General features: G+C 37.4%; 1 protein-coding gene across 6 annotated transcripts in view; it reads left to right on the top strand.

The window, feature by feature from the left end:
* KIF27 (kinesin family member 27) overlaps positions 1–24105 on the top strand; it is an 81151-nt gene extending 57046 nt beyond the window's left edge. For 4 of the 6 annotated variants that reach the window (XM_068974161.1, XM_068974162.1, XM_068974160.1 and 1 more), the window contains 5 exons: positions 4239–4454; positions 7478–7684; positions 9281–9479; positions 13063–13227; positions 23254–24105. In XM_068974161.1, coding sequence (XP_068830262.1) covers positions 4239–4454; positions 7478–7684; positions 9281–9479; positions 13063–13227; positions 23254–23738 — 1272 coding nt within the window. In that variant the 3' untranslated portion in view covers positions 23739–24105. The remainder of the gene's footprint in view (positions 1–4238; positions 4455–7477; positions 7685–9280; positions 9480–13062; positions 13228–23253) is intronic. The other 2 variants (XM_068974164.1, XM_068974166.1) reach the window with 1 other exon arrangement.
* Positions 24106–24317: the final 212 nt, after the last annotated feature.

Genomic DNA, 24317 nt, shown 5'->3' with positions numbered 1-24317 from the left:
AAGGAGTGAGAAGGAAACTCTTATTCCTGAAATACATTTACTTTATGATGCAGGAAGAACAAAGAAAAGAAAGTAGATGTTTTCTAGTTTCAACGAGATGTAATATTTAGGAAGTAAGAATATACTGAGGTAAGCATAGAGTGCAAATAAATGAAACCCACAGTGAAGTGAAGTCAAGTCGCTCAGTCGTGTCCGACTCTTTGTGACCCTGTGGACTGTAGCCCACCAGGCTCCTCCGTCCATGGGATTCTCCAGGCAAGAGTACTGGAGTGGGTTGCCATTTCCTTCTCCAGGGGATCTTCCCGACCCAGGGATCGAACCCAGGTCTCCTGCATCGTAGGCAGATGCCTTAACCTCTGAACCACCAGGGAAGCCAGTAGATCATAGCAAAATTGATTCTTTGAAGATAGTTTTAATTAAACAGAAGAGAAACTTGAGACATATTTCAGGGTTCTTTTTGAACAGAGGATATTACAAAAGATAAAACAAAGCATATTACATATTTTTTCAGTATTTACTATAAGATATGATCGTATCCATTTCAGATAAGAAACACAGTATAAAAAAGCCTATATTAAGGCTTCCCTAGTGGCTCATTGGTAAAGAATCCACCTGCCAATGCAGTAGACACAAGTTTGATCCCTGGTCCAGGAAAATCCTACCTGCCGTGGAGCAACTAAGCCTGTGTGCCACAACTATTGAACCTGTACCCCATAGCCCATGAGCTTCAACTTCTGCAGCCCACATGCTAAAGCCCGTGCTCCACAACAAGAGAAGCCACTGCAATGAGAAACCCTCACTCCACAGCTAGAGTGGCCTGCTCTCACTACAACTAGAGGAAAGTCCATTCAGCAATAAAGACCCAGCACAGCCAAAAGTAAATTTTAAAAAAATTTATCTTAAAAAGTCTAAATTCATACCATGTACAAATAAAATGAATCAAAGACCTAAATGTAAGTGCTAAAACTATAAACATCTTAGAAAGAAACATAAGTATAACTTTTTGTGACCTTAGGTTAAGCAGTGGTTTATTGAATATTACACCTAAAACACAAACAACAGAAAAAATTAGATAAATTGGACTTCATCAATATTAAAAGCATTTGTAATGTAAAGAACACCATCCAGAAACTGAAAAGATAACCCATAGAATGGGAGAAGGTGTTTGTACATCATTAAGTCTGTATTTAGAACAGATGTAGAACTCTTTAAAAGCTCAGTAATAAAAAGGCAACCCAGTTTAAAAATGGGCAAAGGATTCAGATAGAAATTTCTCCAAAGATTTGTGAATGGCCAGTAAGCACGTTGAAAGATGCTCAACATCATAGCCATCCGGTAAATGCAAATCAAAATTTAAATGAGATCCTGCTTCATACCCACTAGGATGATTATAATCAGAAAAATAATTTTAGTGAGGGTGTGAAGGAATTGGAACTCTTACGCATTGCTGGTGGGATTGTAAAATGGTGCAGTTACTTTGGATAACATGTTGAACATAGAATCCACTCCTAGGTGTACATTCAAATCAAGTGAAGACATAAGTGCACACAAAAACTTGTACATGAATATTCAAAACAGTATTATTCGTAATAGTAAAAAAATGAAAGCAACCCAGTGTCCTTCAACTGATAATATATAAACGAAATGTGGTACACATTCATATAACGGAATATTATTCAACAGTAGAAAGGAATGAAGCACTGATACGTGCTACAACATGGATGAACTCTGAAAACATTATGTTAAATGAAAAAAGTCAGTCATAGTAGACAGTTTCATAGAGACAGAAAGTAGAATACTGGTTACTTAGAACTGGATCAGGGCTTGGTGAGGAAGTAGAATGAGTGCTAGTGGGCATAGAGTTTCTTCTGAGAGACTGCTGAAAATGTTCTGAGATTGATTATGGTGATGGTTGCACAAGTTTGCAAATATACTTAAAACCATCAAATTATACACTTTAAATCGATGTATATGAACTATATTTTAGTAGAGCTATTACTGAAGAAAACCTATAAACACATAAAGGGAAAAAATAGTAGGGGAGATGACAGAAGACAAAAGGTTACCCAAAAAATGTAAGCTGGAAAGGAGATAGATAAGTGGTTACTGGCTTAGCAGAACAGAAAAAGCTGAAATCCAAGTGCCTAGATGAGGGATACCAGTGAGAGTCAAGCCTTTATCTTTAGCTTTCTTAGTAACAGCTTCACAAGCTATAATTCACATAAACATGAAAAAAAACTCAGAAATTAAGGGACCATGAATTTTAGAAGGGAGGAGTGAGGCTTGAGAATGAAAACAGGGCATGGTCGGGAAACCATCCTTTTCTAATTCTGGACTAGATGATTTATTTTCTGAAGATTGAGCCAAGTACAGCAAAGGGCTGGGGTAAGTCAAAATAAACAGGGAATGAATGAAAGTCTGAATCCTGAGATATCCATTCCCTAACCCCTTCATATATCCCTAAATGCAGGCAGCCAGACTTATACTTCCCAGCAGAAGATTGGTAGATTTTTCTGAAATAGTCCCAGGAAAAAATACCCTAAAAATTTACATTTGGGAGCCCCCAACTAAGTGTCCAGGTTGCAGGTATATCCTACTGTCATAAATCTTAACCCACCACAGTATCAGCATTTTATTACCTGACTCTTAAGTATGATGGAGATCTCAGGAATGCTACTAACATTAAAGATGGAGGCCAAAAAAAAAAAAAAAGAAGAAGGTGATCAGAGAAATTAGAGATAGAACAAGGAGCTGAAAAAACTTTAAAAATCTTACTGTGCTCAAGGAGGTAAAAGCTGATACTCCCATCCATAAAGCAAGAATTGCAGGCTGTAAAAAACATGAAAGAACTTTTAGAAATTAAAAGCTCTGAAGGATAATGGTAAGAAACATCTCAGAAAGTAAATAGAAAATAAGAGGAATAAAATTTAATTGACAGATAAACCCACAAAGTCCATCATCCAAGTAACAGGAATTCCAGAAAGATAAAACAGAGGCAACAGGGGAAGAGGAGATTATCAAAGACATGATACAAAAAATTGCCAACACTGAAGATATGAAACTCTGGGTTGAAATAGTTTATCAAGGGCATAGAAAAGACTACCAAAAGCATATCATTGTATAAATCTTGAGAGTCAGAATGGCACTAGAGTGCTCAACCTTCTTCATTAGAAGACATGAAGCAGTCTTAAAACTCATAAGGAAAATGGTATCCAAACAAAGATTCTCTTTTTAGACTAATATAAATTAAATGGGAAGGCAGAATACAGACATTTTCAGGTGAAAAAAATTATCTATAACCCAGCCTGTCTCATGAAACTACTAGAGGATGTGCTCCTTAAAATGAGGATACAAGCTATGGAAAAGAAAGACTTGGGACCCAGAAAATGTGCTCTAATTGGAAATTTTCAATAGTACCAAAGGAAGTCCAGGAACAACTATAGTCTAGTTTGGAGCAGGAGGATGGAGACTCTAGGCAAAATGTTTCCAGAAGAGAAGAGAATGAAAATATTCCCTGATTAAGTTTTGATCAACTGAAAAAATAATGTTGAGAGGAATTTTATAGTTCTATTGGAAAGGAATTAGTTACAAGGTAACCAAAAAAATTGTTCCAGATGGAAATATGATAATTTTGTCCTAGATAGTTCAGTTATGAATAATATTCACAAAGTCATGTAAACTATTGATTTAAATAAAAACTGTAATATAACTTAAGTTGGGAGAATATAAGGAGGGGAAATACAGACAAGGAGGCATAAGAGTGCTAAATCTTATCTTTCATAATAGACAACCAGTAGACAGTATCTAAAATTGGTAATGTTATTTAGAAACATGGACATAAACCAGAAGAAATAGCTTGAAAGGTTAAAGATGGTCATTTCTAGGGAGCAGGAATCAGAGAAGGGTGGCGTAGGAGACTACTTTTTAAAAAAATTATAAACCTTATGGTGGTATATACATGTAATTATTTTGATGAAATACCAAGACCAGGCACAGCCAAATAAATAATAAAAACATTTTTTTTAAATCTCCACTTAAAAAAGACATTCAACTTAAGACTTAGAAAATGAAGCCCGCCCCCCCCCCCAAAAAAAAAAATCCATGGGAGAAAATAATAATGTAAGAGCTAAAAATATGTCCACATAGTAGTTTTCTCTCTGTTTTTTCCTAATTTATTTAGGAAAAAGTCTGTATTTCTAATAACTGACCTTAGGGTGTCTGGTTGATTAACTTTTTAGGCTTTGAACACAGACAGTTTAAAAATATCAACTCGCCTGAGCTTGTTGGACCAAGAGTTGTCTGAAAAGAATGTGCAGCTCCAGAGCAGCACAGCTGAGGAGAAAATAAAGATTTCAGAACAAGTACAAGCCCTCCAGAGAGAAAAGGATCAGCTGCAGAGACAAAGAAACAGCGTGGATGAGAAACTTAAAAATGGTACCGTGTTGTCACCTGAAGTAAGTCAGTATGCTTTGGAACTGGAAGTACTCTATGACGGATCACTTGGATGATTCCCTTCACCTTTGCTACCCAAACATAAAAATGATAAACCTGATCAACTTTGTTTCCTTGAGACTTTGTCAGATGTACTGAGTTTCCTTGTCACCTGTTTGGTGCCATAAGCAAGGCTTGACTAGAGACTGTGATGTCCTCTCATGAGAGGTCCATGAATGTGGCCCCTTCCTAGCATTGCCAGGGATAGGGAGACTCACAGTTGCCTTGAGTATGGCCTTTCTCAGCTGAGGTTTTCACAGAACACAAAAAATGATTTGAGGGACTCTTTTTCTCATTTCTTCTAAAGAAGATACCTTTTCTTTATGCATCTTTCTTGGGTGATACTTGGTAATTCATCATCTATAACAAAGGCCTAGAGCATTAAGGGTTAATTGTTTTAGAAAGTACGGAAGCATTGTTCCACACTAAGTCCTAGCCAAGTAAATATGCAAAATTCAGCCCCCAATAGAAATACCTTTTAGGAGTTTTCATTTAGGGGAACATGTGGCTTCTCTTCATCATTATTTTTTTAACTGTGTAAAAGATGTTGCATATATTGGCTACCAAATTGTCCCAGACTTTGTCTTTTTTCAAAATTTTATTTCAGTTGACAGTGGTAACCATAACTTATTATTTTATCAGACAAAGATGAACTTTTGAGCCTGAATTTTCTCTGCAAATATTTATGGTCAAGGTCCAAAGTAAGGGAAAGTTACTAACAAAAAGTAAGTGGCTGGGAATCACCTTGCTGTATCTCTGTAGTGTTTTAGATTTGAGCAAGTATGAGAAGAAGTTGAAGGGCTGATTAAGAAGGAACAGGGGAGAGGATTTAATAACATTATTGTTCATTGAGTTGATGAAAGAAAGACAAATTTGACTGGAGGTTATGTGACATCATGAGCTTCTACTGCCCTATTTTATAACTTAATTTGGGTAGCTTTGCCAAGGACCACAGAATGAGGTTTTCCCCTCAAGGCTGTCAAAGTCAACCCCCAGCCCTGCAGATCTAAAGGTCTGAGAGGCTAAAATTCAGCAAAACGTTTGAGTATTTAAGGAATTCTTGAGTGCCCAGGACAGTTCCTGGGCCCTATGGAAGAAACAAAAAAGTGGAAAACATTTTGCTTCTCTTGAGGAATTCTACTCCATCTGAGGAGAAGAGACAGAGAGTTGATAAAACTCTAAATCTTGATGAATATAAAAATCAAGTTATAGATAATGTAATAAAGCTATGTTGTTGTTGTTGTTTAGTACTAAGTCATGCCCGAATCTTTTGCAACCCCATAGCCTGTGGCCCGCCAGACTCCTCTGTCCGTGGAATTTCCCAGGCAAGAATACCGGAGTGGGTTGCCACTTCCTTCTCCAGGGAGTCTTCCTCACCCAGGGATCAAACCCACGTCTCCTCATTGGCAGGCAGATTCTGTATCACTGAGCCACCAGGGAAACCTAATAAAGCTATACTTAATACATTATTTATCCAAAGCAATGCAGTGATCATTTGGTGGAAGATTGAATTAAGGCAGCATTGGTGAATCAGAATCTTGAGCTGGATTATGAAAAACATGGTATGTATTGATAGATATAAGAAAGAAGGTCATTTTAGATAGAACACTGTCAAATAAGGCATAGAGATAGGAATGAGCAAATTATGTTTGCAGAGTGGTAGAGTGTCCATTTTTAATTTTTATTTATTTTTTAATACAATTTTTAAAGGTACAGTTACTATAAAATATTGGCTATATTCCCTGTGTAGTATAATATATCCTTGTAGCCTGTCTTACTCCCAGTTGATTGTACCTCCCACTCCCCAACCCCTATTATGTGCCCTGCCACTGGTAACCACTATGTTGTTCTCTGTATCTGTGAGTCTGCTTCTTTTTTTGCTGTTACATTCACTAGTTTGTTGTAAGTTTTAGATTCTACGTATAAGTGATACAGCATTTGTCTTTCTCTGTCTGACTCACTTACTATAATGCCCTCAGGTCCATTCTTGTTGCTGCTGCAAATGGCAAAATTTTGTTTTTATGACCAAGTAGTATTCCGCCACCCCACTACAGTACTCTTGCCTGGAGAATCCCACGGATGGAGGAGCCTGGTAGGCTGAAGTCCATGGGGTCGCTAAGAGTCGGACATGACTGAGCGACTTCCCTTTCACTTTTCACTTTCATGCATTGGAGAAGGAAATGGCAACCCACTCCAGTGTTCTTGCCTGGAGAATCCCAGGGACGGGGGAGCCTGGTGGGCTGCTGTCTGTGGGGTCTCACAGAGTTGGACACGACTGAAGCAACTTAGCAGCAGCAGTATTTCTTTGTGTATATATACCACATCTTTATCCATTCATCTATTGATGGACACTTAGGTCGCTTCCATACCTTGGCAGTTGTAAATAAAGCTGCTATGAACATTGAGGTGCATGTATCTTTGCAAATTAGTTTTTCTTCCCAGATACGTACCCAGGAGTAGAATTGCTGGGTCATATAGTAGTTCTTTTTTAGTGTTTTGAGAACCCTCCGTACTGTTTTCCACAGTGGCTGTAACCAATTTACATTCCCACCAACCGTGTATGAGAATTCACTTTTCTCCATATCCTCACCAACATTTGTTATTTGATGATGGCCATTCTGACAGGTGTATATCACACTGTGGTTTTTTATTTGCATTTCCCTGATGATTAGCGATGTTGAATATCTATCTCCTCATATACCTGTTGGCCATATGCAGTTCTAGAGGGTCAGTTCTTATCTTCAAGAAACATTTGAGTTTCTATTTTATGAGGAATTCTGTAACTAAAAACGCTGTGATGTTTTGTGGTGAAAATAAAGCACAATGCAAGATACTTATTTGGCAGCCACCATGGATTGGTTTGAGGGAAGGGTAGAAGAATGGTAATGTCCATTAGACCCAAGAGCTAGTAAGATCTTAGAATATGACGAAGTCCAAGTTATACTATTTCATTTAAAATGAGTGATTTCTATTGTATTATATCTAGGAAGAACATGTTCTTTTCCAACTTGAAGAAGGGATTGAAGCTTTGGAAGCCGCAATTGAATACAAGAATGAAAGTATCCAGAGTCGCCAGAACTTGCTCAGAGCTTCATTTCAAAACCTCTCTCATAGTGAAGCAAATGTCTTAGAAAGACTAATTTGTCTGAGTCCTGTTGAGATTAGAGCTGTTCTTTTCAGATATTTCAATAAGGTTTGTTTTTCAGGGACAGAGGGTTTTCTTATAAATAGGGATCAAGATGGGTATACAGCTCACATATATGCAGACTTTACAGTACTGAATGTTGTCATCTGAAATCTTTGTGCTTGTCCAAGTATTGTAGGCCTAAATTTTAGTGAGGTTCTTAAAATTGAAGGGTCGCTTGAAAGGAGGATGCTTTTTGAAATAGTTTTTAAATCCAAAGAATTTAATCCATATATTCTTCAGGCACTATTAGTTGGATGTTTTCTAGATTTGGTTGTTCCTACTTAGCATTCATGAAAAATCAAGGGACCCTCCAGGTTTGGATTCCCTTTCCTTCATTGCTGGGTAGGGGTACCTATACTTTCTCATCATATTCTATGAACTGAAATAGAGATGAAATGGTACATCAGTGACAAAGGTAGTGATCGATTTTAGCATTAACCTGGGTGTGCTTAATATAAATTAAGGTATTTTATACAGATTTGACAGTTTACTGATAGAGATTTCATAACATTGAAAATTCATAACATTGAAAATTATATCTGTCTTTTCTCCAGTGTCTTCTCTTAATATATATATTATGAAATGTTAAGCAAGTAAATTACTTTTTTCTCTGAAAAATATATTCAGTTTAAGATAATATACAATTAATGAAAAATAAAACACTGACGTTTTAAAATAAAGTTCTAATTCTGTGAGACAAGTGAAATAAAGATGAACAAATTAATAGAAGTGTTATACACAGCCCTCCTCTTGGATAATGATTATCAGAATGATTATACTTCTATCATTGATGTGAGTGCATCCCATCACTGGGTGTTTGGAGGGCAGAAATAATGGTACATATTGTCTGAGGCTTTGATACAGATAACTCTTTTGTGGTGGTCTTAGTGCAAGGGCCAAGGTCAGTGGATTTTTCTAATCTTAAGAACCCTTGATAGAAATTAGTATTTTTCTAGAGAGAAGGTCTTTACATTATTAAGAAGTACTGTGACACAGATATTGTCTGAAGTGTTTTTACTTTATATCAGTGCAGAGAGGAACCCACTGGACTAAAAAGTACAGTCTCAGGCCAAACTCTATTTACAGCTGAAAAAATTCTGTCACTTATTTATAACATTCACTTTGGAGTTTAAAATGAGAATAATCTAGATGTTACAAGAGTCTTTAGAATTCTTGATATTTTTTTAGACTGGGAAAATAGTTATAGGATTACAAAGGTAAACTACAAAGATTATGTCTAAGAAATGATGGAGGGGTGATGGTTAGACCAACATTACATTTATTTATTTATTTATTTTGGGAATTTATGTATTTATTTATTTTTAATTGGAGGTTAATTACTTTACAATATTGTATTGGTTTTGCCATACATCAACATGAATCCACCACAGGTATATATTTAAAATGAAGTTGTTACCAGTTCAGAATCCCAACAAATTAAAAAGGCTGTTAGGTTATTTTGTGGGTTTGTTACAAAGCATTTGCCTAGTTATACCATGGTGATTAAGGGCGTTCATCTTTATGAAGTCTAAGGAAAAGTAAATTAATCTATTATATTAGGCTGTCTACGACAGTTAAAAGGTCAAAAAATGTCTTTGCTAGGTGGTTAATTTGCGAGAAGTTGAACGGAAACTAAAGTTACAGAATGAAGAAATTAAAATGAAAGTTCTGGAACGGGATAATGTGGTTCGTGAGTTAGAATCTGCACTGGAACATCTGAAATTTCAGTGTGACCGGAGACTGATCCTCCAGCAAAAAGAACACGAGCAAAAAATGCAGCTGCTGTTACATCATTTCAAAGGTAACTGCCCCTTCTCATCAGCTGTGTGAAGATGATGTAGAGGAGGGGGATCAGGAAAGGAACTGGGTCAGTTAAAGCCTAACATGCATAAATAATTACTACTAACACATGTTTTGTGCTTTGTGTGTTTGGGTCCACATGCTGGGATACCCCTATGGATGTAAGGCACTTCATGCCTGAAATGCCATCTCCTCTGCCTGTCTCCAGCAACACACAGAGAACTGCTGCAATCCTGTTAGTTATTTGTCTAGTTACTATGTAGGAATGTGGGATGACATCTGGCTTGGTGATATATAGCTGAAAAGTTCCCCATTTCTAGGATATTGAACCTTGATATTTAAATCACTTTACCTTTATAAAATTAAAGTAATAGGTTCTGTAAGATTTCTGGTTATAGTTCTCCTTTTAGTTATATCAGTTGTAAATTTTATGCTTTAAAGATTATAGCTTAGGTCAAAATTAGTCTACCATTGATGGGCACATACTGTTTCTTAGCACATAGTAGTTTAGTTCAGCTGTCAACTGTGGTGTGGAAAGACTTGCCATAGCAGTTGGTCTCCACAATACCTGGGCTTATGACTGGTACACACACAGTTCTTATAGTAACAAAATCACTGCCTAGCGATACTTCAGTGCCTAGAATACTTCAGTTCAGGCAGCTTAGCTGTTGAGTCTTCATTCTCGTGAATCTAGAGCTGGAAATGTGGTAAAAGGGATCTGGAAGAAGCAACCCAAGTAAGCAGAAAATTGGAAAATCTATGCATTGGAGTGTTGAGGCAGTCTGCCTGTAAGTTAAATTTTATAACCAATTAATTAGCAACTAGTTGCCTGATGACAGGACTTCCTTGACTGGATTCCATACATCATTTCATTCAAACATGTTCTCTTTACATCATGTTATTCTGTCTTACGTCTCTAAAAGTGCTCTTTTAATAGAATTTTTAATATGTTTTTTCAAGTGATTGGCATTTTACAGAAAAGCTCATGCTTTAGCCAAATGAGAACATTTTAAAAATCATTCATTACTATAGCTGGGACAAGTTTTTCATAACTAAGTTGTAACTGAAAATATTTATGTAGGAAACATTCTGTGCAAAATTCTTAGAGAGATGGGAATACCAGGCCACATTACTGGTCTCCTGAGAAACCTATATGGAGGTCAAGAAGCAACAGTTAGAAGTGGACATGGAACAACAGACTGGTTCAAATTGGGAAAGGAGTATGTCAAGGCTGTATATTGTCACCCTGCTTATTTAACTTATATGCAGAGTACATCATGCAAAATTCTGGGTTGGATGAAGCACAAGCTGGAATCAAGATTGCTGGGAGAAATATCAACAACCTCAGATATGCAGATGATACCACTCTAATGGCAGAAAGTGAAGAGGAACTAAAGAGCCTCTTGATGAGGATGAAAGAGGAGAGTGAAAAAGCTGGCTTAAAATGCAACATTCTGAAAACTAAGATCATGGCATCTGGTCCATCACTTCATGGCAAATAGGTGGGGAAACAATGGAAACAGTGACAGACTTTATTTTCTTGGGCTGCAAAATCACTGTGGATGGTGACTGCAGCCACGAAATTAAAAGATGCTCCTTGGAAGATAAGCTATGACAAACCTAAACAGCGTATTGAAAAGCGGAGATAATTGCTTTGCCGACAAAGGGGTGGGTCCATATAATCAAAGCTATGATTTTTCCATTAGTCACGTATGGATGTGTGAGTTGGACCATAAAGAAGGCTGAGTGCCAAAGAATTGATGCTTTTGAATTGTGGTGCTGGCAAAGATTCTCAAGAGTCCCTTGGACAGCAAGGAGATCAATCCTAAAGGAAATCAGCCCTGAATATTCATTGTAAGAAATGATGCTGAAGCTGAAGCTCCAATACTTTGGCCACCTGATGCAGAGCTGATTCATTGGAAAAGACCCTGACACTGGGAAAGATTGAAGGCAAAAAAAAGAAGGGGGTGACAGAGGATGAGGTGGTTTGATGGCATCACTGATATAACAGACATAACTTTGAGCAAACTCTAGGAGATAGTAAAGGACACTAAGCCTGCATGCTACAGTTTATAGTGTTGCAAAGAGTCAGACAACTGAGCAACTGAGCACAGGACCATTTTCTAGATTTACCAGCAGGAGAGAGTAGGTCTGAAGGTGTATTTCTGAAGATGAGTAAACTGAATTTTACTGGTTGTAGAACATAACTCAAAGGGGACTGTCGTAAACATGCCTAAATATTAGAAGTTTTAAGTTATATTGTGGCATAAACTAGAGGTTTACTTATGGCTTTTTTCCCTCTTCTCTTTTCCTGGTGGTTTTTCCTTTGTAATTTAATCTTTCAGCCTTTTCTGACAGGTTTCTGGTTTTTCTGGTTGTATATTTCTTTTTTATTTTCAAGTTTCTTGGCCACACCACAAAGCATGTGGGATCTTAGTTCCATTCCATAGTTCCATTCTTAGATCCATTCTTAGTTCCATTCCTTAGTTCCAGGAATGGAACCCACGCCCAGTCTTTTTTTTATTAAGCTGCTGCTGCTGCTGCTAAGTCACTTCAGTTGTGTCCGACTCTGTGCGACCCCATAGACGGCAGCCCACCAGGCTCTCCCGTCCCTGGGGTTCTCTAGGCAAGAACACTGGAGTGGGCTGCCATTTCCTTCTCTGATGCATGAAAGTGAAAAGTGAAAGTGAAGTCGCTCAGTCGGGTCCAACCCTTAGCGACCCCATGGACTGCAGCCTACTAGGCTCTTCCATCCTTAGGATTTGCCAGGCAGGAGTACTGGAGTGGGGTGCCATTGCCTTCTCCATTTTTTTCTTAAAGCATTGCATTTATTTTTAAAATTAATCTATTTATTTATTTTTGGTTGCACTGGGTTTTTGTTGCTGCACAGGCTTTCTCTAGTTGCGGAGATTAGGGCCTACTCTTCACTGTGATGTGGCAGGCTTCTCATCACGATGGCTTCTGTTGTTGTGGAGCACAGACTCTAGGTGCAGGGGCTTCAGTAGTTGCAGCACGCCAGCTCAGTAGTGGCAGCTGACAGGCTCTAGAGCACCTGCTCAGAAGTTGTGGCACATGGTGTTAGTTGCTTCTCGGCATGTGGAATCTTCCTGGACCAAAGATTGAACCCATGTTCCCTGCATTGGCAGATGGATTCCTGTCTACTGTGCTACCAGGGAAGTTCCCTGGTCGTATATTTCTTGGGCCTATAAACCTTAGGCTTATGACTTTTATATATCCACAGTTCCTGATATAAACTTTTAAGACACTGATGCAGCTGGACAGAGTTCTAAATGTAGACCTTACTTCTGATGTTCTGAGGATAAATTTAGTTAGTAACTACTCAAAAAGTGCTTATGAATTATGAAAAATACATAGTTTTAAGGGTTAGGATGGGGAAGGCCTCATCCTACTTTGAAAACATTTTACAGGTAGTAGAATCCATATTGTAGCTGAAAACAAATCCATTCAAGGAACAGATAAACACGTAACATACTTCTCATCCTTTAAATAGAGTCTGGGAGCTCTGTTAGGATTTTCAGTCATTTATTTTAAACTGATTTTAAGTGTAAATTTCTGTTTTATAGAGCGAGATGGGGAAGGCATTGTGGAAACTTTAAAAAATTATGAAGATAAAATCCAGCAGCTGGAAAGAGATCTATATTTCTATAAGAAAACCAGCAGAGATCTGAAGAAGAAACTCAAGGAACTGATAGGGGAAGCATTTCGGCGGCAACTAGTACCATCAGAAAGTAAGAAATTTAGCATTACCTATTGCACCAACACCATAGCACGATTTGCCATGGAGCCTCTCTCAACTGATTGGATTATTTAGAATCCTGTCTCTGTAACAAAAATAGTTGTCTAGTCTATGTGTAAGACAGAACCACTGGATAAAAGAATAAAAGAACAAATGTATATGTGTGTAGGAAATGATCGTTTATTGGATTGTCTACCATGTACCAGGGATTCCTATATTTTCTAACTCACTAAAATTCTTAGTTCAGTTCAGTTCAGTCGCTCAGTTGTGTCCGACTCTTTGCCACCCCATGAATCGCAGCACACCAGGCCTCCCTGTCCATCACCAACTCCCGCAGTTCACTCAGACTCACATCCATTGAGTCAGTGATGTCATCCAGCCATCTCATCCTCTGTCGTCCCCTTCTCCTCCTGCCGCCAATCCCTCCCAGCATCAGAGTCTTTTCCAATGAGTCAGTTGTTCGCATGAGGTGGCCAAAGTACTGGAGTTTCAGCTTTAGCATCATTCCTTCCAAAGAAATCCCAGGGCTGATCTCCTTCAGAATGGACTGGTTGGATCTCCTTGCAGTCCAAGGGACTCTCAAGAGTCTTCTCCAACACCACAGTTCAAAAGCATCAATTCTTCGGCACTCAGCCTTCTTCACAGTCCAACTCTCACATCCATACATGACCACAGGAAAAACCACAGCCTTGACTAGACGGACCTTAGTCGGCAAAGTAATATTTCTGCTTTTGAATATACTATCTAGGTTGGTCATAACTTTTCTTCCAAGGAGTAAGCGTCTTTTAATTTCATGGCTTCAAACACCATCTGCAGTGATTTTGGAGCCCAAAAAAATAAAGTCTGACACTGTTTCCATTGTTTCCCCATCTATTTTCCATGAAGTGATAGGACCGGATGCCATGATCTTCGTTTTCTGAATGTTGAGCTTTAAGCCAACTTTTTCGCTCTCCTCTCTCACTAACCCTAAATATAGGATAGCTGTTGTTTTCCTGTTTTATAGGAAATGAAGCCTTCTGATTATCATAAAAAGTAAAATAAATAGAGAATGATAAAGATAAAATAATATTGTATGTATTTCTAAGATCACTCAGGTTTTTCCATATTGTAACCTCTGGAAATTCGAAAATATAATAAAACCATTGTTGAGACTAGGATGTTTTCTTGCATAATTATATGTAGATATGTAGAAATACCACCTTCCTCAATGAAATGATAAAACATGACAAAGAACTTTGCAAAAGCAAAAACTGCCATGAAGGTGATATATCTATGATTAAAACATATTGTCTTTAAGCCCACCAGTAGAAAGCAACCAATATCTCTAAAATAATGTATTCTCTTTTTATAAAAAAAAATTGGCCTTCCTTTAGAGAAAGTATTCTTCTAATAAGTTAAGAATGGTTTTGAAAGTTGACTTTACAGTCTTTTTTAGAAACACAACTACTTTGTACCTGTAAAGAAAACTATTGGGTTGTTAAAAAAATTTATTCAGGTTTTTCTGTACCAGCTTATGAAAAAACCTGAACGAACTTTTTGCCCAACCCAGTACTTAAAGATGATTACAAGAGGTAGACAGTACACCTGAAACTAATATAATGTTACATATCAATTATATTTCAACTTAAAAGATACTGAAACCATAAAAAATAGAGTCCAGTAGAGAATGATATATGTGTACAATGAAAAGATGTGTGCTGAATATATAATGTAAGCAGAATTAACATAGTTTTAAATCTTAAAACTCAGTAATATTTTATTTTTCTGTTGCTGTTATTTTGTTTTTTAATTTATTTATTTATTTATTTTAATTGGTGGCTACTTTATAATATTGTAGTGGTTTTTGCCATACACTGACATGAATCAGCCATGGGTGTACATGTGTTCCCCATCCTGAACCCACCTCCCACCTCCCTCCCCATCCCATCCAGTGCACCAGCCCGGAACACCTTGTCTCATGCATGGAACCTGGACTGGAGATCTATTTCACATATGATAATATACATGGTGCTGTATATTCAGTGCTGTTCTCTCAGATTATCTTACCCTCACCTTCTCCCACAGAGTCTAAAAGTCTGTTCTTTACATCTGTGTCTCTTATGCTGTCTTGCATATAGGGTCATCATTACCATCTTTCTAAATTCCATATATATGCATTAATATACTGGATTAGTGTTTTTCTTTCTGACTTACTTCACTCTGTATAATAGGCTCCAGTTTCATCCGTCTCATTAGAACTGATTCAAATTCATTCTTTTTAATAGCTGAGTAATACTCCATTGTGTATATGTACCATAGCTTTCTTATCCATTCATCTGCCAGTGGACATCTAGGTTGCTTCCATGTCCTGGCTATTGTAAACAGTGCTGTGATGAACACTGGGGGACACGTGTCTCTTTCATTTCTGGTTTCCTCAGTGTGTATGCCCAGCAGTGGGATTGCTGGGTCATATGGCAGTTCTATTTCCAGTTTTTTAAGGAATCTCCACACTGTTCTCCATAGTGGCTGCACTAGTTTGCATTCCCACCAACAGTATAAGAGGGTGCCCTTTTCTCCACACCCTCTCCAGCATTGATTGTTTGTAGACTTTTTGATAGCAGCCATTCTGACCAGCATGAGATGGTACCTCATTGTGGTTAAAACTGAGTAATATTTTAGAAAAGTAGTTCTAATGCTACTTTATATTTATTGTATGTATCATTTATAGGCATTTTCCCAAACAGTTCTATTTAGTCCTAAACTCGGTAAACTGGTATATGCTAACCCCATTTTTAGATGTGGGAATTAAAGCTTAGCGTGGCCCAGTGACTCAAAATCAGACCAGTAAATAGAACATGGTCTAAGGTCCCTGGTTTTCTAATTCCTGGTTCTGTGTTCTAGTAAAAAGTCATTTTAGGATAGAGATGTGATACAAACATACCAATTCTGCCAAAGAGACCAACCTTTCTGATTTCAGTGTAGTAATACAGAGGTATTTACTCATAAAAGTAAAACATTTACTTGAAATTCTTCCTGTGACATATAGCTGAACCTTTTACTTGAAATGCTATCTGCAAAAAATTAAAGTGTAAACAGGTATTAAGTAGGGAACAAAGCAATTAGCGTAAAGCCATTTTTGCTTTAAAAATACACTTTCAAATTTGAGATATCTGAAATTAGCTGTTTACTGTTTAAATGGCCCATTTTTATACTCCTGAGTCCACTAGACATCTCTTAAAATGACAGTGTGGTGTATGGTGGTCAACAGGCTTAAAAAACCTAGATCTTCATCATGCTCTTTAATGAAACAAACACAAAAAGCTAAAAAAAATGTTAAATAATCTTGGAGATGTGTAAAGTGAGGATAACTCATATCTTACCAACTTAGCTGGGAAGTCTAGTCTTTATTTTTGACCTTGTAACTTGCAGGATCCTAGTTCCCTGACCAGGGATGAAACCCAGGCCCCTGGCATTGAAAACTCAAAGTCCTAACCACTGGACTACCAGGGAATTCCTGGAGGTAGACGTCTTAATGATGTTGAAGATGTTATCTCAGCTAATTTGCTATTTCCCCTAGAACCATCTTAAATATCTTTATTTTTAGCTCTAAAAAGTAATATATAGTCATTATAGAAAACTTTGAAAATATAGAAAAAAAATCAGAAAAAATTACCCACAATTCTACCCACAACTATTAATATTTCAGCATAATTCTTTTCAGTGATCTCCTTATGCTTTAAAAAATTCATTTGGATTCATATTGGTGAAATAGCTTGTACTATATCGTATTTCAAAATGCTGCTCTAATATAATGGAACCCTTCTCCACATTCCAACATGCTAGAGGCTGTTCACTTTGGAGACCTGCTGCGGATATAGGAACGGCCTGGCATGAGATTTTTTTAAATGAAACCATTTGAATTATAAAATATAGCTGTTTAAGTATATCAAATTTTGAGTTCCCTAAGCTATAGAGAGTTTTTTTTAAGCTCTTTTTTAAAAAATAAATATTTATTTTAATTGGAGGCTAATTACTTTACAATATTGTATTGGTTTTGCCATACATTGGCATGAATCCACCACGGGTGTACATATGTTCCCCATCCTGAACCCCCCACCTCCCTCCCCATCCCATGCCTCTGGGTCATCCCAGTGCACCAGCCCTGAGAATCCTGTATCATGCATCGAACCTGGACTGGCGATTCATTTCACATATGATAATAAACATGTTTCAGTGACATTCTCCCAAATCATCCCACCCTCACCCTCTCCTAAAGAGTCCAAAAGACTGTTCTATACATCTGTGTCTCTTTTGCTGTCTCACATACAGGGTTATTATTACCATCTTTCTAAATTCCATATATATGTGTTATTATACTGTTTTGGTATTTTTCTTTCTGGCTTACTTCACTCTGTATAATAGGCTCCAGTTTCATCCACCTCATTAGAACTGATCCAAATGTATTCTTTTTAATGGCTGAGTAATACTCCATTGTGTATTTGTACCACAGCTTTCTTATCTATTCATCTGCTGATGGACATCTAGGTTGCTTCCATGTCCTGGCTATTGTAAACAGTGCTGCGATGAACATTGAGAGACACATGTCTCTTTCAATTCTGGTTTCCTTGGTGTGTATGCCCAGCAATGGGTCGTATGGCAGTTCTATTTCCAGTTTTTTAAGGAATCTCCACACTGCTCTTCATAGTGGCTATACTAATTTGCATTCCCACCAACAGTGTAAGAGGGTTCCCTTTTCTCCACACCTTCTCCAGCATTTATTGCTTGTAGACTTTTGGATTGCACCTATTCTGACTGGAGTGAAATGGTACCTCATTGTGGTTTTCATTTGCATTTCTCTGATAATGAGTGATGTTGAACATCTTTTCATGTGTTTGTTAGCCATCTGTATGTCTTCTTTGGAGAAATGTCTGTTTAGTTCTTTGGCCCACTTTATGATTGGGTCGTTTATTTTTCTGGAATTGAGCTGCAGGTGTTGCTTGTATATTTTTGAGATTAATTCTTTGTCAGTTGTTTCATTTGCTATTATTTTCTCCCATTCTGAAGGCTGTCTTTTCACATTGCTTATAGTTTCCTTTGTTGTGCAGAAGCTTTTAATTTTAATTAGGTCCCATTTGTTTATTTTTGCTTTTATTTCCAGAATTCTGGGGGGTGGATCATAGAGGATCCTACTGTGATTTATGTCGGAGAGTGTTTTGCCTATGTTCTCCTCTAGGAGTTTTATAGTTTCTGGTCTTATGTTTAGGTCTTTAGTCCATTTTGAGTTTATTTTTGTGTATGGTGTTAAAAAGTGTTCTAGTTTCATTCTTTTACAAGTGGTTGACCAGTTTTCCCAGCACCACTTGTATATTCTTGCCTCCTTTGTCAAAGATAAGGTATCCATAGGTGTGTGGATTTATCTCTGGGCTTTCTTTTTTGTTCCATTGATCTATATTTCTGTCTTTGTGCCAGTACCACACTGTCTTGATGACTGTGGCTTTGTAATAGAGCCTGAAGTCAGGCAGGTTGATTCCTCCAGTTCCATTCTTCTTTCTCAAGATTGCTTTGGCTATTTGAGGTTTTTTGTATTTCCATACAAATTATGAAATTATTTGTTCTAGCTCTGTGAAAAATACTGTTGGTAGCTTGATAGGCATTACATTGAATCTATAGATTGCTTTGGGTAGTATACTCATTTTCATTATATTGATTCTTCCAATCCACGAACACGGTATATTTCTCCATCTATTAGTGTCCTCTTTGATTTCTTTCACCAGTGTTTTATAGTTTTCTATATATAGGTCTTTTGTTTCTCTAGGTAGATATATTCCTAAGTATTTTATTCTGTTTGTTGCAGTGGTGATTGGAATTGTTTCCTTAATTTCTCTATTTTCTCATTATTAGTGTATAGGAATGCAAGGGATTTCTGTGGGTTGATTTTATATCCTACAACTTTACTATATTCATTGATTAGCTCTAGTAATTTTCTGGTGGAGTCTTTAGGGTTTTCTGTGTAGAGGATTATGTCATTTGCAAACAGTGAGAGTTTTACTTCTTCTTTTCCAATTTGGATTCCTTTTATTTCTTTTTCTGCTCTGATTGCTGTGGCCAAAACTATGTTGACTAGTAGTGGTGAGAGTGGGCACCCTTGTCTTGTTCCTGACTTTAGGAGAAATGCTTTCAATTTTTCACCATTGAGGCTAATGTTTGCTGTGGGTTTGTCATGTATAGCTTTTATTATGTTGAGGTATGTTCCTTCTATTCCTGCTTTCTGGAGGGTTTTTATCATAAACAGATGTTGAATTTTGTCAAAGATTTTCTCTGGATCTATTGAGATAATCATATGGCTTTTATTTTTCAATTTGTTAATGTGGTGTATTACATTGATTGATTTGCGGATATTGAAGAATCCTTGCATCCCTCTGATAAAGCCCACTTGGTCATGATGTATGATCTTTTTAATGTGTTGTTGGAGTCTGATTGCTAGAATTTTGTTAAGGATTTTTGCATCTATGTTCATCAGTGATATTGGCCTGTAGTTTTCTTTTTGTGTGTCATTTTTGTCAGGTTTTGGTATCACAGAAGAAATCAAAAAAGAAATGAAAATATGCATAGAAACAAATGAAATGAAAACACAACAACCCAAAACATGTGGGACACTGTAAAAGCAGTGCTAAGGGGAAGGTTCATAGCAATTCAGGCATACCTCAAGAAACAAGAAAAAAGTCAAATAAATAACCTAACTCTACACTTAAAGCAGCTAGAAAAGGAAGAAATGAAGAACCCAGGGTTAGTAGAAGGAAAGAAATCTTAAAAATTAGGGCAGAAATAAATGCAAAAGAAACAAAAGAGACCATAGCAAAAATCAACAAAGCCAAAAGCTGGTTCTTTGAGAGGATAAATAAAATTGACAAACTGTTAGCCAGACTCATCAAGAAACAAAGGGAGAAAAATCAAATCAATAAAATTAGAAATGAAAATGGAGAGATCACAACAGACAACACAGAAATACAAAGGATCATAAGAGACTACTATCAGCAATTATATGCCAATAAAATGGACAACTTGGAAAAAATGGACAAATTCTTAGAAAAGTACAACTTTCCAAAACTGAACCAAAAAGAAATAGAAAATCTCAACAGACCCATCACAAGCACAGTAATTGAAACTATGATCAGAAATCTTCCAGCAAACAAAAGCCCAGGTCCAGATGGCTTCACAGCTGAATTCTACCAAAAATAAACTCTTCCAGAAAAATTGCAGAGGAAGGTAAACTTCCAAACTCATTCTATGAGGCCACCATCACCCTAATAATTCCAAAACCTGACAAAGATACCAGAAAAAAAGAGAGTTTTATATATATAACTCTCTCTTTATATATATAAACTATATGAATGAAGTATTACATGCTTAATAATCAGTATCCTAGTTAACACATAACAGTTTTAGTATTCAGTTGATTGGGTTTCAGTAGTCATCTTTTCATTGCCTGCCTGCCAGACTTTATATGCTTTGAATATTTTTAGTATTTCCAAGTAGCAAAGAATTACTGTTTTGACTAAAATATCTTGGTCACTTCTTGATCATGCTTCCAGCCCAGTGCATCTGTTTTCTAACATTTTGTGAGGATAAAATCAGTTAATATGGACATGCAATCCATGTACTTGTTTAACTATTTAAAACTATCCTTGTATCAATTAATTTATTTAAATGTCACCCATTAATTAAAAATCTAATAGGCTTAGCTATGAGTGATGGAGGACCTAAAGCTGAATGGAACTCAGGTCCTTGTCAGGGAGCTGATAGTCTCATGGTGGGGTCAGTTGTAAACCAGAGCAGAGCCGGTAAATGATCTATCAGAGGTTAAAATCTAAGGACCATAGTCTTCCTCAGTAGGCCTGAGGTAGGCTTCATGGAAGAGATGGCCACCCTGGTGCAACTGATATTGACAGAGTATCCTCATATCAATTTAAGTCACTTACAAAACTATGTGTTAGGATATTAGAGTCAGAAGATCTGGTTGGGATCCTAATTTCTTTTACTGCCTGTGTAATCATAGATGAATTAAATCTTTGTTTAGTCTCTTCCATTAGTGGTGAAATTCTGGAAAAGCGAAACTGTATTGTGAGGAATCTAAGTGGCCTTGGGAGTGAACCTTTCCATTGAGCCCATCCCTGCCCTTTCTCTTATGATCTTTAAAAACTAAGATGCCTGGCTTCCTCCCCCAGACACTATGACCTCTGGGCATCAGGATTTCTTTTTTCATTGAAATATAGTTGATTTACAATATTGTGTTAGTTTCAGATGTACAGTAAAGTGATCCAGATACACACACACACACACACACACACACACACACACACTCAGTTGGTAAAGAATCCATCTGTAATGCAGGAGACCCCATTTTGATTCCTGGGTCGGGGCGATCTGCTGGAGAAGGAATAGGCTACCCACTCCAGTATTCTGGCCTGGAGAATTCCATGGACTGTATAATCCATGGGGTCGCAAAGAGTCGGACACAACTGAGTGACTTTCACTTATCACTTATATACATACACACTCTTGTTTCATATTCCTTCCTGTTATAGGTTACTAGGCATCAGGAGTTTTAAAAGTTTCCAGGTGACACTAATGTGCAGCAAACTTTGGAAGCCACTGTGATCAACTTTGTACCTGCTACTTCCATTTGAGGATCTATGTCATTTGCCAGTTCTGGTTTTTTGTTTTTGAGAAATTTAAAAACTAGAAAATCAATCCTTTTTTTTTTTTATTGAGGTAGAGTTGATGTATGATGTTATGTAAGTTTCAGGTGTACACAGAGTTATTTTCAATTTTTAAAGGTTATATAGAAAATCAATTATATTTTAAACCAGGTTCATAAACTAAAATGGCTGCAGGAGCCAGGAAGCCAGAGTGAGCAGTGGGGCTACAACGGCCATCCACACTGGCAGGGGCAGCTCTTCTCTGGCTGCTGTTGCCAGGCAGAAATTGTTAGTTTCTCTCCTTTTTCTATAAAATCCAGAAATCTGTATTTTTATGTGAAACTTTTCACTTTTTAAATTTTGCATCACATATTATTTTATAGGCTAAGTAAAACAAATCTGTGGGCCAGATTTGGCTTTGGAGCTGCCAGTGTGCACCTTCTGTTTTTAAACTTGATATACGCAGGACCAGAAGTGTACTAATTGCCTCATCAACATATGTTAAAGTTGGCATTTTTCTTTGCGTTAGGTCTAGTACCTATATGGACTTTCTTTAAGTTTTGTCTTTGATATTAGATGTTTCTGTGATTTGACGGCCTCAAGCTTTGCTGTCTTCACTCACTCCTATCAGTCATTCCAGCGGGATGGTCCCCTCTGAGGGGTATGCTGTCATTTCCATTTTGATGGTGGGAGCTGTGGTATGTACCCCAGAGTACACTCAGATGGAAGAACCCTGCTCTCTTGCTTGGAGTCCCAACCAAGACTAGATTTTCACACATACAGCTACCCTGGTGGCTCAAAGGTTAAAGCGTCTGCCTGGAATGCGGGAGACCCGGGTTCGATCCCTGGGTAGGGAAGATCCCCTGGAGAAGGAAATGGCAACCCATTCCAATACTCTTGCCAGGAGAATCCCATGGAGGGAGGAGCCTGGTAGGTAGGCTACAGTTCATGGGGTCGAAAAGAGTCGGACATGACTGAGTGACTTCACTCACTCATGCCAAGTCAGAAGATTCCCTGGAAATATGACCAGGATTTGGGCCGTAATTCACCAGTGGCAGGCCCAGCAGAGGCAGGTGTGAAAGAGCTCCACAGAGGCCGAAAGGACTCCTATGTTTCTATGGGTGCCAAAATCGCTCGAAAACTTTCAATTTTGTTCTATTAATAAAGAATTCTGAGTTATTCACATGCAAATGCCTCTAAGTGAAATAATTCATTTTTACACTTAAGTCACTTAACAACACAAGCTGGAAGACATAATTTATATTGCATGATACTATGATTAAAATACCTGTTTTTAAGGAAACCTCTAATTATTTTTCTGCTTTTTTGATTACTTTTAGATCATGATGCTGGAGATGGAGTTCAGAACCCAGAAAAAGCCGGCCTGGCTTCAGAAGAATTAAAATGGGCATCCAGAACTGAAAGTATGAAATTAAGTGGAAGGGAAAGACAATTAGACAGTTCCACAAGCAGTTTAAGAACACAGCCAAATCCTCAGAAGCTCTGGGAAGATGGCCCAGAATTACCTCCAATGTATAGCTCTGCAGCACCCACTAGTGGGCATTTGTTAAGCAATGAGGACAAAACCGAAATAGATGAAAATCAGTTTACAAAATCTAACAGTCGACCATCATCCCAAGTTCAGCCAGTCAGAAATGTGGGACAGCTGCATGGTGTCACACCTGTAAAGTTGTGTCGCAAAGAGTTACGCCAAATTTCTGCCTTGGAACTATCATTACGACGTTCCAATCTTGGAGCTGGGGTTGGATCTATGACTGCTGATTCCCTTGAAGTAGCTAGGAAAGTGAGTGACTTAAAAACCTAGGCATTTAATAAGAAAAACTTTAATTTAGAAGATGTGTAAGATTCCTTTTTCTAACCTGTTAAAAATTAAATTTTAAGTTCACTAGCTCTTCCCTCAGGATAAAGAAGAAGGAGAGGAAGGAATCCTTTTGTATACTGTGAATGTGTGTTTTCTTCCAAGATTGTTTTGCTCTAATTATTATATAAACTTCAGTTTGAAATTAAGAACTAAATATTGATTTGCCCAACAAATACAGCTTGTACATTTTCATATTTTTCAATCACAGAAAATATCCCATTTTATTATTTTGTTACTTATGTTATTTTTGTTAGTTTTTCAAACTTTCACTTGTAAAATAAAGCTTTTTCTTTAACTAACTAATGTTTGAGTGGAACAGAAGCAAAATCACCCTGATTTACAGAAGTCTGCTCTGTTAGAGTAACCCACTTTCTTACTGACTCCAATTTTTCTTATCTGATGCTGCTAATGTTTTCTTTTGTTCTTTCTTCTGTTGCTATTGACCCTGACCATCTTACCTGGCACCCAAACTGTTGTCCTGTGCTCAAAGACTTCTAATTTCTAGCCCCTAGGGAGTAGGAT

The sequence above is a fragment of the Capricornis sumatraensis genome, chromosome 6, assembly GCF_032405125.1.
Source record: "Capricornis sumatraensis isolate serow.1 chromosome 6, serow.2, whole genome shotgun sequence".
In the NCBI taxonomy this organism is placed as follows: domain Eukaryota; kingdom Metazoa; phylum Chordata; class Mammalia; order Artiodactyla; family Bovidae; genus Capricornis; species Capricornis sumatraensis.
Note: the sequence above shows the minus strand (reverse complement) of the source record. Positions and strands in the feature narration are given on the sequence as shown.